This window comes from Procambarus clarkii, chromosome 62 (genome assembly GCF_040958095.1).
Source record: "Procambarus clarkii isolate CNS0578487 chromosome 62, FALCON_Pclarkii_2.0, whole genome shotgun sequence".
Classification (NCBI taxonomy): Eukaryota; Metazoa; Arthropoda; class Malacostraca; order Decapoda; family Cambaridae; genus Procambarus; species Procambarus clarkii.
Genome location: NC_091211.1, coordinates 28,270,846 through 28,288,936, shown reverse-complemented (window position 1 = coordinate 28,288,936; position 18,091 = coordinate 28,270,846). Strand labels below are relative to the sequence as shown.

The 18,091-nt window shown below is 46.8% G+C and overlaps 1 protein-coding gene across 2 annotated transcripts in view; it reads left to right on the top strand.

Annotated features, from left to right (window-relative positions):
* The first annotated feature begins 17,542 nt into the window (after positions 1-17,542).
* The window catches only part of LOC123766405 (proline-rich protein 36), a 29,956-nt gene continuing 29,407 nt past the window's right edge, over positions 17,543-18,091 (top strand). For both annotated transcript variants that reach the window (XM_069308424.1, XM_069308425.1), the window contains exons 1-2: positions 17,543-17,767; positions 17,924-17,992. In XM_069308424.1, coding sequence (XP_069164525.1) covers positions 17,680-17,767; positions 17,924-17,992 — 157 coding nt within the window. In that variant the 5' untranslated portion in view covers positions 17,543-17,679. The remainder of the gene's footprint in view (positions 17,768-17,923; positions 17,993-18,091) is intronic.

Genomic DNA, 18,091 nt, shown 5'->3' with positions numbered 1-18,091 from the left:
TAATGACAATTCCCAGAGATACTTGTAACCGAGTCTAAGCCGAGCAGTAGTAACATCTAGAAGTCTGCTGATTTTATTGGATGATCCATAGATGTGTGGCTCCTCTTGCATGATAGTATGATGATAGATGGAATTACTGGTGTCAATTTCACTTTGCCTCAGATCTACAAGATCTTGTTAAGTTCTCGGTGTACTGCTGCTCTCAGATTGCTCATTGACAATCCAAGGTTACACTCAACGGCTCCTTTAAAGGCAGATTCTTCGGCTAACTCATCAGCTCTATCATGCATTCGGAGGCCAACATGAGATGGAGACCACATGGAATGGACTCTGTTACCATCCTTAATAATTTTGTTGTATTTGTGTCTAGCTTCGGACAAGAGCATGTTACAGTTATGTCCTAAAGAGTTGAGAGCAATTAAGGATGATAAGGAGTCACTTACAAATAATGTATCAAGTTTGGAGACTTGTACACATTTCAGTGCAAGGATCAAGGCAAATAGTTCAGTCTGAAGGGTAGAGGTCCAGTTGTTTATACGGACTCCCCACTCAAAGTATAGGCCATCGCCCATTGTCAGAACAGCTGCACTTCCAGCTGCACCCGTGGTGCGGTGTAGGGAACCATCAGTGTATATGATTTGAGAGAGAGAATGCTCTGTGGACAGAGCATCAATATGGCTTAAGGCGTTGAGCTTTGCCTCAAGACGAAGCTTGGGCTGATCTCTCATTTGCTTCTTGGGTGGAAAGGGAGGGATTAAAATTGGAAAGGGTGTAACCTCCCACGGTGCAGGAAAGTCCTGTTGTTGTTTCTCTTGGTACAAATCATGAACCTGATACATTCTGAGTTGAGTTCCAGTTTTAGTTATCCATTTGGAACAATGCTGATCTTCAATAAAGAAATTCTGGAGGGCTTCTGTGTAAGGGTTAGGATGAGTTAGCCTATGCATTTTTATACCAATTTGACAGTTAATTTCAGTAACACGATCAACTACGCTCAGAATATTAAGTTCCTTTCTCATATTAAGTATCTCTGTGGTACGAGGGCACCCAATGATTATCCTCAAGGCTTCGTTCTGCAATTTGTAAGCCCTCCAAGCTTTCTTTCAGGCATCAAAACAAGCAGACGTGCAACATAATCCACTAAAGATCTGATGTATGCAAGGTACATCATTTTGACAATTCTGACATTGACACTATAGCCTGAGTGATAACCTGCAACAGCCTTGAGAGCTCGGAGCCTCTCTTTATACTGACGACAGAGTCTGAATACAACAGGACCATACAGTGGCACCTCAAGGCCAAGGTATTTGAATCTGTTTACATAGTCAAGCTCGGAGCCATCAGACAGTTGCATCTTGCGAACAGCTCCTCCCTGCCTGGGTGGACGCCGATTTAGTATCTTTGTTTTCTCTGCTGAGATAACTAAACCTAGGTCCAGACATGAGTCTAATACAGAGTTAAGAGTGTTGTGCGTGTTAGCATACCCAGTGGTGTGTATCATTATATCATCAGCATAGCTAATGATGTGGACGATAGGTTTGCTCGGTATAGAGTTTAACAGCGTGTTTATTAAGATATTAAATAAGGTAGGACTGAGGACACCTCCCTGCGGGGTACCTAGTTCAGTCTCTTGTTACACTCCTATGACCCTTGAAAAATATAGATGACTTCCTGTTGGATAAGTAACCCCTGATCCAACAAAGAAGCCGACCACCAATATTCATTCTTGCAAGCTCACTCAAGATAACATGTCTATTTGCAATATCAAAGGCAGACTTAAGATCTAGGAAGGTGGTATATGACTTTTCAGTGTGCAGGGTAAGAAAGGTGGTGATGCAATGATGCACACTCCTTCCATGCATGAAGCCATATATCTGGGGGGATAGCATGGTTCTTATTCTATGGAGGAGACGGTTTAGGACCATTCTCTCGAATGTTTTGCAAATGCAGCTAGTAAGGGAAATTGGGCGGAAAGCATTCTCTTGATTTGGCTTGGGAATTGGAATGATTATACTGTTGGTCCAAGAGTTAGGAAGCTCCCCAGTAACATAGCTCATATTATACAGCTCAAGCAGAGGATTCCCTGGTACTAAAGGGAGCAGACGCAATATGTCATAAGTGATACCATCTTCACCGGGGGATGTGGCTTTGCCTTTGTTTAGGGCCGCGAGTAATTCAAACTCAGTAAATGGCACGTTGCATTCATCTTCCTTGTGGAGCATGAAGTCAACGAGCCTTTCTCGATCTCCGTAACCAGCATTTAATCTGAACTGTATGGCTGGGGGAAGATTATTGAAGCTAGAGGTGGTTGCCCAAGCATCGACTAACTCGTTTACTCTGTGTAGAGGGTGAGGGTGTGCTACTTGGCCGATCTTATCGCCTTTAATTCTTTTAATATCCTTCCATGCCATGCTGAGGGGGGTGTGAGAGTTGAGACTGTTAACAAAAGTTTCCCAGTTATCTTGCCTGAGCTCTGTCATGCGCTCCCTCGCCTTGGCTAGGGCTTTCTGAAAGAGCTTTAGCATTGCCGGTGTGCGTGTTTCCCTCTGTGCAAGCCCAACTCTTCTGGCAGTGCGTTTCAAAGTACGCAGTTTGGGGTCATTGTAATAGGCATGGTGTTTATTACTTATCATATCGTTCTGACTATTGGATGGTGCAGGGGGCCGACCTAAAGGGTCAACAAACATCTGAATGTTCTGTACTAGATCGTCGTTAAATGTCTGAACTGTGGAGAGATCATAAGTGCTGTACCACTCTGACACAGGAGCAACAAAGTCTTCACGTCGAGCAGGAGGAACAGTGAGCCGCTTGCGTTTAAAAGTTCCACCGGGCAACTATGAAGAAGAAATTAGGTACTTTTTAGTTTTATTTCTGAATAAGGCAAAAGCTGGACAGCTTTTCAAATCATTAGGGAGTGAGTTCCATAGACTAGGTCCCTTTATTTGCACAGAGTGTTTACATAGATTAAGTTTGACTCTGGGGATATCAAGGAGATATTTATGTCTGGTGTGGTGAGTATGTGTCCTATTACATCTGTCCAGGAAGAGTTTCAGAACAGGGTTTGCACTTAAAAAAAGGATTTTATAAACGTAATTTACATAAGAGAATGTATGTTTAGCATGTTTAGGGATTTGAACAGGGGAGCTGTGTGTTGTCTGAAAGCAGAGTTAGTTATAGTCCTGATAGCAGAATTTGAATGAAATATTGACACATCCTTAAGAAGGTTACCTTGAGGTGTTTTCGGGGCTTAGCGTCCCCGCGGCCCGGTCGTCGACCAGGCCTCCTCTGGAACATTTATAAAATTGGTTATAAAGTTATAACCAGAACAAGGTTATAGAATTGTCTCTGAATTCACATATCTTTTCGCACTCCATCACATAGTGACGGAGGGTGTGCGAATAATTTTGTTGACACAGTTTACATTTGGTCAGGTCTACATCGGCAGATAATGAGAATTCCCAGAGATACTTGTAACCGAGTCTAAGCCGAGCAGTAGTAACATCTAGAAGTCTGCTGATTTTATTGGATGATCCATAGATGTGTGGCTCCTCTTGCATGATAGTATGATGATAAATGAAATTACTGGTGTCGATTTCACTTTGCCTCAGATCTACAAGATTTTGTTGAAGTTCTCGGTGTACTGCTGCTCTCACACTGAGAGTTGCAGGTATAAGTAACAAGCTGGAGTAGACCTGGGCATGCAGGGGGCTGAGGCTGCCCTCACCACTGTCGTCTATGTAAAAGACACATCAAACACTTTATGTAGGGCATACGTAAATCTGTGTATCTATGTATTTACGTATGTAGGTTAGCTTAGCATTTTAAAAGCACCGAATCACCTTCTGTGGTTGAGTGTTCAATAAACCATTGAACTATACGTTTAACACATCTCTAACTCTGTCCATGGAGGACAGAAGAAAATGTATATATGCTGGTTAGCATTGTAAATGTGTGGCCACGTCTGTGGTAGAAAATAATAATAATAATAATAATAATAAAAACACTGTCGTCTCCTCCTGCGACAGTTTACCTTCATCTGCCTCCTTACCTCCTTATTGTTGACTTACTCTACCAGTCTATTCCTTGCCCCTTTTACTATTATTACTCCGGTAACTAGCTTATTAAGACTGTAACTTACCTAAATGTATTTTGGTGTTAAGTTCCTCAGCCCATTTTGTACCTCTGTAAACGTTTCCACTATCATTCAAAAGATGGTTATGGGGTCCACTACCACCTACAGGATGGTTATGGGGTCCACTACCACCTACAGGATGGGTATGGGGGTCCACTACCACCTACAGGATGGGTATGGGGTCCACTACCACCTACAGGATGGGTATGGGGTCCACTACCACCTACAGGATGGGTATGGGGGTCCACTACCACCTACAGGATGGGTATGGGGTCCACTACAACCTACAGGATGGGTATGGGGTCCACTACCACCTACAGGATGGGTATGGGGTTCACTACCACCTACAGGATGGGTATGGGGTCCACTACCACCTACTGAATGGGTATGGGGTCCACTACCACCTACAGTATGAGTATGGGGTTCACTACCACCTACAGGATGGGTATGGGGTCCACTACCACCTACTGAATGGGTATGGGGTCCACTACCACCTACAGTATGAGTATGGGGTCCACTACCACCTACAGGATGGGTATGGGGTCCACTACCACCTACTGAATGGGTATGGGGTCCACTACCACCTACAGTATGAGTATGGGGTCCACTACCACCTACAGTATGAGTATGGGGTCCACTACCACCTACAGTATGAGTATGGGGTCCACTACCACCTACAGGATGGGTATGGGGTCCACTACCACCTACAGGATGGGTATGGGGTCCACTACCACCTACAGTATGAGTATGGGGTCCACTACCACCTACAGGATGGGTATGGGGTCCACTACCACCTACAGGATGGGTATGGGGTCCACTACCACCTACAGGATGGGTATGGGGTCCACTACCACCTACAGGATGGGTATGGGGTCCACTACCACCTACAGGATGGGTATGGGGTCCACTACCACCTACAGGATGGGTATGGGGTCCACTACCACCTACAGGATGGGTATGGGGTCCACTACCACCTACAGGATGGGTATGGGGTCCACTACCACCTACAGGATGGGTATGGGGTCCACTACCACCTACAGGATGGGTATGGGGTCCACTACCACCTACAGGATGGGTATGGGGTCCACTACCACCTACAGGATGGGTATGGGGTCCACTACCACCTACTGGATGGGTATGGGGTCCACTACCACCTACTGGATGGGTATGGGGTCCACTACCACCTACAGGATGGGTATGGGGTCCACTACCACCTACAGTATGAGTATGGGGTCCACTACCACCTACAGGATGGGTATGGGGTCCACTACCACCTACAGGATGGGTATGGGGTCCACTACCACCTACAGGATGGGTATGGGGTCCACTACCACCTACAGGATGGGTATGGGGTCCACTACCACCTACAGGATGGGTATGGGGTCCACTACCACCTACAGGATGGGTATGGGGTCCACTACCACCTACTGGATGGGTATGGGGTCCACTACCACCTACTGGATGGGTATGGGGTCCACTACCACCTACTGGATGGGTATGGGGTCCACTACCACCTACAGGATGGGTATGGGGTCCACTACCACCTACAGGATGGGTATGGGGTCCACTACCACCTACAGGTTGGGTATGGGGTCCACTACCACCTACAGGATGGGTATGGGGTCCACTACCACCTACAGGTTGGGTATGGGGTCCACTACCACCTACAGGATGGGTATGGGGTCCACTACCATCTACAGGATGGGTATGGGGTCCACTACCACCTACAGGATGGGTATGGGGTCCACTACCACCTACAGGTTGGGTATGGGATCCACTACAGTATCCTCCATTTTGAAGTTAGTTATTAATAACTATGATTATTATGACTGACCTGTCCCCGTTGTGTAGTGGTAAAACACTCGTCGGGCGTTTCGCGAGCGCTTTGTCCTGGGTTCGTATCCTGATCGGGGAGGATTTACTGGGCGTCAAGCCTTAACTGTAGCCTCTGTTTACCCAACAGTAAAAGTGGGTACCTGGTTGTTAAACGATCTTACGGGGTCGTATTTAGGGAATGTTAGGATTAAACCTGAAATGTAAGAAATGTAAATGTAAGAAATGTAAATGTAAGTAATGTAAATGTAAGAAATGTAGATGTAAGAGCTGTAAGATGTAAGAACTGTAAATGTAAGAAATGTAAATGTAAGAAATGTAAATGTAAGAAGTGTAAGATGTAAGAACTGTAAATGTAAGAAATGTAAATGTAAGAAATGTAAATGTAAGAAGTGTAAATGTAAGATGTAAGAACTGTAAGATGTAAGAACTGTAAATGTAAGAAATGTAAATGTAAGATGTAAGAAATGTAAATGTAAGAAATGTAAATGTAAGAAGTGTAAATGTAAGATGTAAGAACTGTAAGATGTAAGAACTGTAAATGTAAGAAATGTAAATGTAAGATGTAAGAACTGTAAATGTAAGAAATGTTAGAAATATTAGAATTATGTGTGCTAGTGGCTGCACACGAATGTAAGAACTTGTATAAATAAATAAATAAAAACAAAATAAATAATGTTGCTTGTTGTTGCTCACCGTAAAACCCTGTTGAATAACCTTGTTGATATCTGACTGTAACTGTTATGCCTTCTGCCAAGACAATTTCCATACTCGTTGGAACGGTAGAAGACAACCGTTTAGTACGACGCGCGGGGTCCACATCCTACTGAGCTCATACTGGCTTCCATTCTCTCTAACTGCTGCTCTTTCGGATTTTTATTTAGATTTATTTACATATATACAAAGTACAATGGGATGTACACCAAGAGGCTCATTCATCTTTTCTTGGGTATATACAATGAGAGTTTAGTTCTTCCCTAAGTTCACAACTAAAGTATACCTGTTGTTGATCAGTAAATATTAAGCTGGAGGACCCCATATATATTAGGCTGTTGTGGTGGGTTATATAACCCTCCCTGCAGAAGTCAATGGGACTCAAGCCCAGCGCCAAACTAAACTATGTCAGTCATAACTGAACAACATTATATTTTATATTGACCTGGTAAATTGGCTTCCTAGCACTCTTTCCAACCCGTTCTCGCAAATTCGTAAAGTCAATATTGACTTATTAACTACGTGCATAGGTGATATACTAAACATAATAGATAGCCTTAAAAAGATTCATAGAAAACACCGACCTTACCTAACCTTGTTAGTATCTTAAGATAAGCATCTTATTGCTTCGTATTTACAATTATTACTTAACCTATACCTATTATAGGTTAGGTAATAATTGTAATTACGAAGCAATAAGATGCTTATCTTAAGATACTAACAAGGTTAGGTAAGGTCGGTGTTTTCTATGAATCTTTTTAAGGGTATCTATTATGTTAAGTATGTCACCTATGCACATATTTAATAAGTCAATATTGACTTATTAAATTTGCGAGAACGGGTTGCTCTTTCAAAGCCCCTAATGCTATGTGATGTAAGAGCGATCGGTCTCTAGTTTTTTCTCCCTTGCTTTATTACCTCTCAAATGAAATGGAGCGATGTACAGATTTTAGTGTTCACGGGATGTTACCTGTAGTGAGATTGATTGATTGATAAAGACTAATTAAGCCACCTAAAAGGTGACACGGACATGAATAGCCCGTAACTGTCGTGAGGATTTTTCCTCCGTGTTATACCTGGTGGCCGTGCTAGTGGTATTTTACACTTCTATATGACCATATTCCTCCAGGTACACCTGTGGTAGTGTTCACAAACAGAGCCAGAAGCCAATTGGACCATTTGCTCCCAATTGGGCTCCGTGCCCTAGGGGCCCCACGCTAGGATAATCTACTCTAGCCTACTCAAGCAAAACTGTTTTCTAAGAGCGAAACCTGTAAAAGTAAAAGATTGTCATACAGAACATAAGAAATGTAGAGAAGATTCGTGCTATAATTATTGATCTCAAACTTTCTGCCGTATTCAAAAACATATGCCTAGGCGAAAGGATGCATATATATATATATATATATATATATATATATATATATATATATATATATATATATATATATATATATATATATATATATATATATATATATATATATATATATATATATATATATATATATACGTGGTACGGTATCACAATACAGCCATGAGGAACTTCAAACATATGACATTCTAACACAAGAAATATGCACAGAAGAATGCAGTCTTGAGTAACTGGACTGACCTTGCCCGAAGCCTAGTGACGTGTACACGATAACGTTGCCAAGCAAACGATAGGGAGTGCAAGCCTTTGAATTAACGCTGGAGATAAGATAGCAGTTATTTCATAATAACATGACAGATGTTACTCCACTCGTGACCTTCTTACTGTTCGTTTGCACTTAATGGGAGCCAGAAACGTTTTGCGTGGCAGCCTCAGCATATTTATTTGCTGAGGCTCAATTGAGTGTTAATAAAGATGTGCATCTTTATTAACGCTAAATTTAACTGTGATGTGATGCACACTACACACATGAATGCAACTTCCGGTAGAATGTTGTCATCAGACTCGTCCCAGAGCTACAAGGGATGGGGTATGAGGAGCGCCTGAGGGAACTGTGCCCTACGACACTAGAAAGAAGAAGGGAGAGGGGGGACATGATAGGAACGTATAAAATACTCAGAGGGATTGACAGAGTGGACATAGACGAAATGTTCACACGGAATAGTAACAGAACGAGGGGACATGGATGGAAGCTTGAAACTCAGATGAGTCACAGAGATGTTAGGAAGTTTTCTTTTAGCGTGAGAGTTTAGTTTAGTTCATTTATTATGCACCCCATACCCATCTTGTGGGCGGTAGTGGAAAGGGTTACAGAGGCACATAATGGGCTCAGGGACTGAACCCCACAATTCATTTAGCTAAGCAAGTTACAATCTTGGTGCGCTAGTTACAAAATTCAATATAAGTCGTCATATCAACAATGGGTTCGAGATCGACCTCAAGTACAGGTTCTAAATTAAGCAACTGACATATGTGGAGAGCTAGTGTCAAAATTTATATGTTTGTCCTGCACACCGCCCCCCATCCAGTGGGCAGCGGTGGATAGGTTACAATCACTTAGTTACTACCTACAGTTAGCAAACTGGGGATATTTGGCTAAAATTTCTGGTAGCAGATCATTTTGAATTAAATATTTACACATCGCTGGAACATTGGTTATAGAATTGTCTCTAAATTCACGCATCTTTTCGCACTCCATAACATAGTGACGGAGGGTGTGCGAATAATTTTGTTGACACAGTTTACATTTGGTCAGGTCTACATCAGCAGATAATGAGAATTCCCAGAGATACTTGTAACCGAGTCTAAGCCGAGCAGTAGTAACATCTGGGACAGGAGTCATTGCTGTAAACAACCGATGCTCGAAAGACTGGATCCAAGATGATGTGGTAGAGGCTGACTCCATACACAGTTTCAAGTATAGATATGATAGAGCCCAATAGGCTCAGGAACCTGTACACCAGTTGATTGATACTTGAGAGGCGGGACTAAAGAGCCAGAACTCAACCCCCGCAAGCACAAATAGGTGAGTACAAATTGGTGAGTACACACACACACACACACACACACACACACACACACACACACACACACACACACACACACACACACACACACACACACACACACAGGGGTTCGGTGGCTGAGTGGACAGCGCTCGGTATTCGTAATCCTAGGGTCCGGGGGATCGATCCCGGCGATGGCGGAAACAAATATGTAGAGTTTTTTTTACCATGTTCACCTAGCAGTAAATAGGTACCTGGGAGTTAGACAGCTACTACGGGCTGCTTCCTGTGTGTGTGTGTGTGTGTGTGTATATGTGTGTGTGTGTGTGTGTGTGTGTGTGTGTGTGTGTGTGTGTGTGTGTGTGTGTGTGTGTGTGTGTGTGTGTGTGTGTGTGTGTGTGTGTGTGTGGAAAATAATTGATTGATTGACAGTTCAGAGGCGGGCCGAAAGAGCCAGATCTCAACCCCCGCAAGCACAACTAGGTGAATACCCCACACACAGGGGCCTTGCGGCTGAGTGGACAGCGCTCTGGGGTCGTAGTTCGATCCCCGGCGGAGGCAGAAACAAATAGGCAGAGTTTCTTTCACCCTGGTGCTCTTTTTTTTTGCAGGGATAATAAATTTGGATTTATTTATTTACCTATATATATATATATATATATATATATATATATATATATATATATATATATATATATATATATATATATATATATATATATATATATATATATATATATATATATCCTTCGGCATTGAGCAGGCATGTGGCGTGGCCATCTAAAAGGAAGCAGGAAAATCAGACATGTACAAGCACATCTGTACAGGGCTGTCCCCATAACACCTGAGACACTTGGCCCCAGGGGCAAGGCTGCCATGGACTTTCTCACACAATTAGGTTCCTGGCTTACTGACACTATCAGAGTCAACAGCTGCCAGATTCCTGTTCCACTGCCTCAGTGTGGCCATCCAAAGGGGAAACACCTGCTCAGTTCTCGGTTCCTGTCCGGAAGCCAAGGATCTCGCAAGAGATCCACAACCTTTGTCCTTCAATTGTAATTAATTGTGTCGGGGACAGGCAGCCAGAGTGTATTTATACACGTTAGGCTTATATCGAGGTTCTCCCCCCCCCCCCCCGCGGTCGGGGAGCCGGTCGGCCGAGCTAGGGAGCCGGTCGGCCGAGCTAGGGAGCCGGTCGGCCGAGCTAGGGAGCCGGTCGGCCGAGATAGGGAGCCGGTCGGCCGAGCTAGGGAGCCGGTCGGCCGAGATAGGGAGCCGGTCGGCCGAGCTAGGGAGCCGGTCGGCCGAGCTAGGGAGCCGGTCGGCCGAGATAGGGAGCCGGTCGGCCGAGCTAGTGAGCCGGTCAGCCGAGCTAGGGAGCCGGTCGGGCGAGCGGACAGCACGCTGGCTTGTGATCCTGTGGTCCCGGGTTCGATCCCGGGCGCCGGCGAGAAACAATTTGCAGAGTTTCTTTCACCCTATGCCCCTGTTACCTAGCAGTAAAATAGGTACCTGGGTGTTAGTCAGCTGTCACGGGCTGCTTCCTGGGGGTGGAGGCCTGGTCGAGGACCGGGCCGCGGGGACACTGAAGCCCCGAAATCATCTCAAGATACCCGACCCCCCCACCCCCCAAGGTCGAATTTCAGACCTTCCCCAGGATATAACCCAACAACAAGCTCTAAACTCCTGGGTACCTACTGACTGCTAGGTGAACGGAAGCATTAGGTGATAGGAAATGCGCTCAGCCATTTTAGTCCCGCCCGGGATTCGAACCCGGAATTCTCACTCGTGAGTCGAGGACGAATCCGACTATACTACCGGGACACCAATTGTGGTTGTATTCACCAACTTGTAACCTTTAAAAATATCAAAGAAAGCAAAATAAAATAAAGTAAATAATGGTGTGGTAGGACAAAAGAACATGGAACTGCATTGCAGGAACCTGAAAATCCCAAACCTTGCATGGTGATTGCTGTAAGGTAAGTGCCCAACACAGGAAGGTTGGGATCAATCTCACTGATCCATTAAAAGGGGAATGGGTCCGACTGCAACACCTCCAAAAAATCGGTGGAAGGTGACTGGCCGAGTCCCTAGTGATTTAGAACAAGCGGGTGAGTCGACCCCCCCCTTGCCGCGACCTTCACGTGCCCGGGTCGACCCCCCCCCTTGCCGCGACCTTCACGTGCCCGGGTCGACCCCCCCCTTGCCGCGACCTTCACGTGCCCGGGTCGACCCCCCCCCCCCTTGCCGCGACCTTCACGTGCCCGGGTCGACCCCCCCCCCCCCTTGCCGCGACCTTCATGTGCCCGGGTCGACCCCCCCCTCTTGCCGCAACCTTCACGTGCCCTGGTCGACCCCCCCCTTGCCGCGACCTTCACGTGCCCGGGTCGACCCCCCCCCCCCCTTGCCTCGACCTTCACGTGCCCGGGTCGACCCCCCCCCTTGCCTCGACCTTCACGTGCCCGGGTCGACCCCCCCCCTTGCCTCGACCTTCACGTGCCCGGGTCGACCCCCCCTTGCCGCGACCTTCACGTGCCCGGGTCGACCCCCCCCCTTGCCGCGACCTTCACGTGCCCGGGTCGACCCCCCCCTTGCCGCGACCTTCACGTGCCCGGGTCGACCCCCCCCCCCCCCCTTGCCTCGACCTTCACGTGCCCGGGTCGACCCCCCCCTTGCCTCGACCTTCACGTGCCCGGGTCGACCCCCCCCCTTGCCTCGACCTTCACGTGCCCGGGTCGACCCCCCCTTGCCGCGACCTTCACGTGCCCGGGTCGACCCCCCCCTTGCCGCGACCTTCACGTGCCCGGGTCGACCCCCCCCCCTTGCCGCGACCTTCACGTGCCCGGGTCGACCCCCCCCCCCTTGCCGCGACCTTCATGTGCCCGGGTCGACCCCCCCCCCCCTTGCCTCGACTTTCACGTGCCCGGGTCGACCCCCCCCCCCTTGCCTCGACCTTCACGTGCCCGGGTCGACCCACCCCCCTTGCCTCGACCTTCACGTGCCCGGGTCGACCCCCCCCCCTTGCCTCGACCTTCACGTGCCCGGGTCGACCCCCCCCCTTGCCTCGACCTTCACGTGCCCGGGTCGACCCCCCCTCTCGCCTCGACCTTCACGTGCCCGGGTCGACCCCCCCCCCTTGCCTCGACTTTCACGTGCCCGGGTCGACCCCCCCTCTTGCCTCGACCTTCACGTGCCCGGGTCGACCCCCCTAACCTCGACCTTCACGTGGCCGGGTCGACCCCCTTAACCTCGACCTTCACGTGCCCGGGTCGACCCCCTTAACCTCGACCTTCACGTGGCCGGGTCGACCCCCCACTTGCCTCGACCTTCACGTGCCCGGGTCGACCCCCTTAACCTCGACCTTCACGTGCCCGGGTCGACCCCCTTAACCTCGACCTTCACGTGCCCGGGTCGACCCCCTTAACCTCGACCTTCACGTGCCCGGGTCGACCCCCTTAACCTCGACCTTCACGTGCCCGGGTCGACCCCCCTAACCTCGACCTTCACGTGCCCGGGTCGACCCCCCTAACCTCGACCTTCACGTGCCCGGGTCGACCCCCCTAACCTCGACCTTCACGTGGCCGGGTCGACCCCCCTAACCTCGACCTTCACGTGCCCGGGTCGACCCCCTTAACCTCGACCTTCACGTGCCCGGGTCGACCCCCTTAACCTCGACCTTCACGTGGCCGGGTCGACCCCCTTAACCTCGACCTTCACGTGCCCGGGTCGACCCCCTTAACCTCGACCTTCACGTGCCCGGGTCGACCCCCTTAACCTCGACCTTCACGTGGCCGGGTCGACCCCCTTAACCTCGACCTTCACGTGCCCGGGTCGACCCCCCTAACCTCGACCTTCACGTGCCCGGGTCGACCCCCCTAACCTCGACCTTCACGTGCCCGGGTCGACCCGGGTGACTTTTGAGTGCCATTGTTCTCTTGTATCAGCCCCAATATTCTGGAGCAGAATACTATTGATGTGAGAGATGGGGCTTCAGTTAATTTCAATTGCTTTATCTGGATTATAAGCAGGATAACATGATATAGAAGAGAATATTACAAACTAAATTTTTTTATTTATATATACAAGAGTTTGGAGCGAGTATATTATTGACATAATCTACTCGCTACATACGAGTAGATTTTGCCAATAATATACTCGCTCCATGTTCGTACATTCTTGTACACATAGCTTTTTTTTGTTGTTTTTTGTTTTTTTTGCAGGGATTTTCCTGCGCGGGCCCTAAACCTCTGGCTGGCCCACTGCGCGGGCCCTAAGCCTCTGGCTGGCCCACTGCGCGGGCCCTAAGCCTCTGGCTCGCCCACTGCGCGGGCCCTAAGCCTCTGGCTGGCCCACTGCGCGGGCCCTAAGCCTCTGGCTGGCCCACTGCGCGGGCCCTAAGTCTCTGGCTGGCCCACTGCGCGGGCCCTAAGCCTCTGGCTGGCCCACTGCGCGGGCCCTAAGTCTCTGGCTGGCCCACTGCGCGGGCCCTAAGCCTCTGGCTGGCCCACTGCGCGGGCCCTAAGCCTCTGGCTGGCCCACTAAGTGTTGCTTGTTTCTGTTTTACTTGGGCGGAGTATGAGTATTTATGACTCGTATGGTCGCTTCAGTAAGATTTTGCCATATATGTTTAACAACTTCTTCTGCTCTGTTGAATCTAAGTTGAAATCTTAATGGGTTTGTAACTGTGCACTGTGTTAGATAATGTTCCAGTGGTCTGTTGTGGCTGTAACTGTGCACTGTGTTAGATAATGTTCCAGTGGTCTGTTGTGGCTGTAACTGTGCACTGTGTTAGATAATGTTCCAGTGGTCTGTTGTGGCTGTAACTGTGCACTGTGTTAGATAATGTTCCAGTGGTCTGTTGAGGCTATAACTGTGCACTGTGTTAGATAATGTTCCAGTGGTCTGTTGTGGCTGTAACTGTGCACTGTGTTAGATAATGTTCCAGTGGTCTGTCGGGCATTTCTCCACAGTGTTGACATTTCCTCTCATCGTCGTACGCATAGCGTTTCGGGCAGGTCCTTAATCCAAATTTTTCCCCTGAAATCCGATCCGCCAAAATCGTTTAACGGTACCAATTCACTGCTGGGTGAACAGAGGCTACAGTTAAGGACTTGCGCCCAGTCAATCCTTCCGGACCAGGATACGAACCCAGGCCAAAGCGCCGGGCGAGTGCTTTACAACGGCGCCACGGGGACATCATCAAATTTGTAGATGCCACTAAGTTCTACGGCAAAGTAGGAAGTGAACATGATATTGAGGACTTGCAAATAGATTTACATGAACTTCGCAAATGATCGGAAGACTAGGAAATGCTTTTTAATATAAGAAATGCAAGATCTTGTGTGGGGCATATAATAGTGTACATTAAAATGACAAAATCAACAATTAACATTACCGAGCAGAAGATTGACGAAGAAAAGAACTTTAGAGTCAGAATCCAACAATCACAGAAAATTGCACTACAAGTGTGAGCTGCAGTAAAAAAAAAAAAAAGTAGGAATAGTCAATGTAACCTTTGACTTGAAGGAAAAGAAGTTGGTTATGCAACTGTAGACATCTCTGGTTCCCCCTCATCTGGACCACTGTATCCAAGCATGGAGACCTCTCTTCAGAGGGACGCATCTCTGCTCCGGATAAAAGTTCACCACGTCCGGGCAACAAAAATCCTCCCAGAACTAAGTCGACTTTCATACTAGGATGACTGAGGGCCACAGTGTTAACAACACTACAAGCAAGACATGACAGAACTGATCTCGTTGAAGCGTTTTTTTAAATACTGAACAATTTGGAGGATATTGATCCAGATTACTTCTTCCAAAGGTCAGATGTAACACAGACATGGAGCAGCGGCATCAAACATAAAAAGTAACAATGTAAGAGAGAAAACAGGAGATGCTGTTCTACAGATACGGTTATAAACCCGTGGAACCGCCTACCCGCTGAATCCGAAAAAGCCAAAACATTGCTGTAATTCTAAACCCAGCTGGATAAAATAATCGGAACAAATGGGGCACCTTTGACAAGCCACCGACTTCCTGTCCACGTCGAGGCCACAAGTGAGATGGTAGTCCCCAGGTTCATTTAGGTAAACATCATTAGCATATATGAAACTGGCAAATATAATTAATATAATCGGGAGCCGAGCGGACAGGACACTGGACTTATGATCCTGTGGTCCCGGATTCAATCCCGAGCGCCGGCGAGAAACAATGCGCAGAGTTTCTTTCACCCTATGCCCCCTGTTACCTAGTAAAATAGGTACCTGGGTGTTAGTCAGCTGTCACGGGCTGCTTCCTGGGGGTGGAGGCCTGGTCGAAGACCGGGCCGCGGGGACACTAAAGCCCCGAAATCATCTCAAAATAATCAATAACAAAGGGGCCTGATGGTTGAGTGGACAGCGCTCATGTTCCTAGTCCTGAGAGTTCGATCCCTGGCGAAGGCGGAAACAAATGGACAGTTTCTTTCACCCTGATGCGCCTGTTCATCTAGCAATAAACAGGTATGAGTTAGGCAACTGCTACGGGCTGCTTCCTGGGAATGTGTGTGAAAAATAGGATTAAGGACTTGCCTGAAACGCTATGTGCTATGAACTCTTGTATATATAAAATACAAAATACATAGAACTCTTGTATATATAAATAATAATAACTATACACACACGAAGACCCATCGTTGAACACTAAGATAAGATATTGATTCAGGTAAAGGTACATACATTGAAAATGAGTTACAAACATAATGTGGGATTAATAGATCGAGCTAGTACATACACTCCGTGAAGTCACTAATACGCACAGCGTTTCGGGCAAGGAACACACACACGAAGACCTATACGCATATAGTCATTCACGAATATTACACCACTTGAAGTTTTCTACTTGACAGTTTTATATTTTCTAAATGTTTCGTACACAGTCAATATAGATCGATCAGTGTGGCAGTGTAACATGAATACAACTTACTGCAAATACCCACTGATTTATTCTCTATATATGAGTGAAAGGGAACTCATATAATACAAACAAAATATGCAAATGTAAATGCGATCAATATTAAACTGATAAACATCATATCTAATTATCGATCTAATAACAATTAAAAAGCTTCAGGAAATTAAGTGTTCCGGCGCGTAAATAATTGTAATGTACAGAATAAGAGTTAAATATATGCATTATGATGAGTGTACGTGCGTTAGGCATAGTTCAGGAGCTGACCTTGAAGCACGCGCACGAGAGACAAACTGCCGCTAACGAGCCAAAAGAGCGAGCAACTGTCTCTCCGACATTTACTGTTATAATCAATCAATTGTTTATAACGAGACACACCCTTCTTAATGTATGCGATTACAACCCTCTTCTAGAAGTGAACAAAAGACTCTAGTTACCAGTATTACTTTGATCCAGGGTTAAGTTTGTGCTATGTTGTGGCAAGGTATAGCGGTGTGTTATTGTTTACCTAGTCAACTGTTAAAGACGGCGGGTGTGAATACACTCATACGCAAGTGATCTACACTCTATACACACCACATTATAAGCACACATGCATTCACAGGTTGTGACTGTCGCAGGAATACAAATGGCCACTCTCAAGCCTGTGAAGTGATAAAAATAACATGTTAAATTACATCTCCGATTGCGATATTAATCCTTTAAAATAAAAATATTGAGCAATAGTGGGCGTTGCCCGGTGCGCTCGCCAGGCATTACCATATTGTGTGGGATAATGGAAACTAGGCAGCAGGGGAGCGAGACGATAATGAGTGTGAGTGGTAAATAAACAGGTAGCAGTTGTAGAGAGGAACCATCGCCCCGGCTCGTGTCACTTGGGCCCGAGTGTAAATACGTACAACAACAAAGCCAAACAAACTTATTTTACGCCAATATAATTGTCACTTATGGACTTGTGATATTCGCTGCGTAATGCTGGATGATTAAAAAGGCTTCATGGTGGTGAAAGAAGGAAATATGTTGGCTCTTAAGGTCTTGTTGATCATTGCCGTACGCATTCGACATTTGGCCTGAATGTCCGTGACGTCACGATAACTAGTGGAAAAAGTGAAGATGGCTGCCTTGGATGACAGCCTTACAAATTTTGAAGGGCAAAAATGGTCCTTATGGGCCGAAAGGCTCGGCATGAATAGTCCCACAAGTAAGTGCGATAGTTTAAATTAACTGGCAAGTGAGTGAGATAACCATCAAGGCGCTAGAAACGTCAAACTTTGAGATCGAAAGTGAGGGTTCGCACGTGAAATCTGTGAAAATACGGCGATTGTTGTCCTAATTTTAATGTTATTATTCGTTCTAGGTGACTCAGAAGATGAGGAAAATACAAAATGTAGGCGAGAATCGACGACAACTCGTCTTAAAAAGGAAGGTAAGAGTATGTCAGGCGTGTGGAGAGTAGGAAAAGTGGAAAAGGTAGTGGTAGGGTAGGTGGAGCGAAGCCTGGTCGCTGCCCCCCGACCCCCTCGTA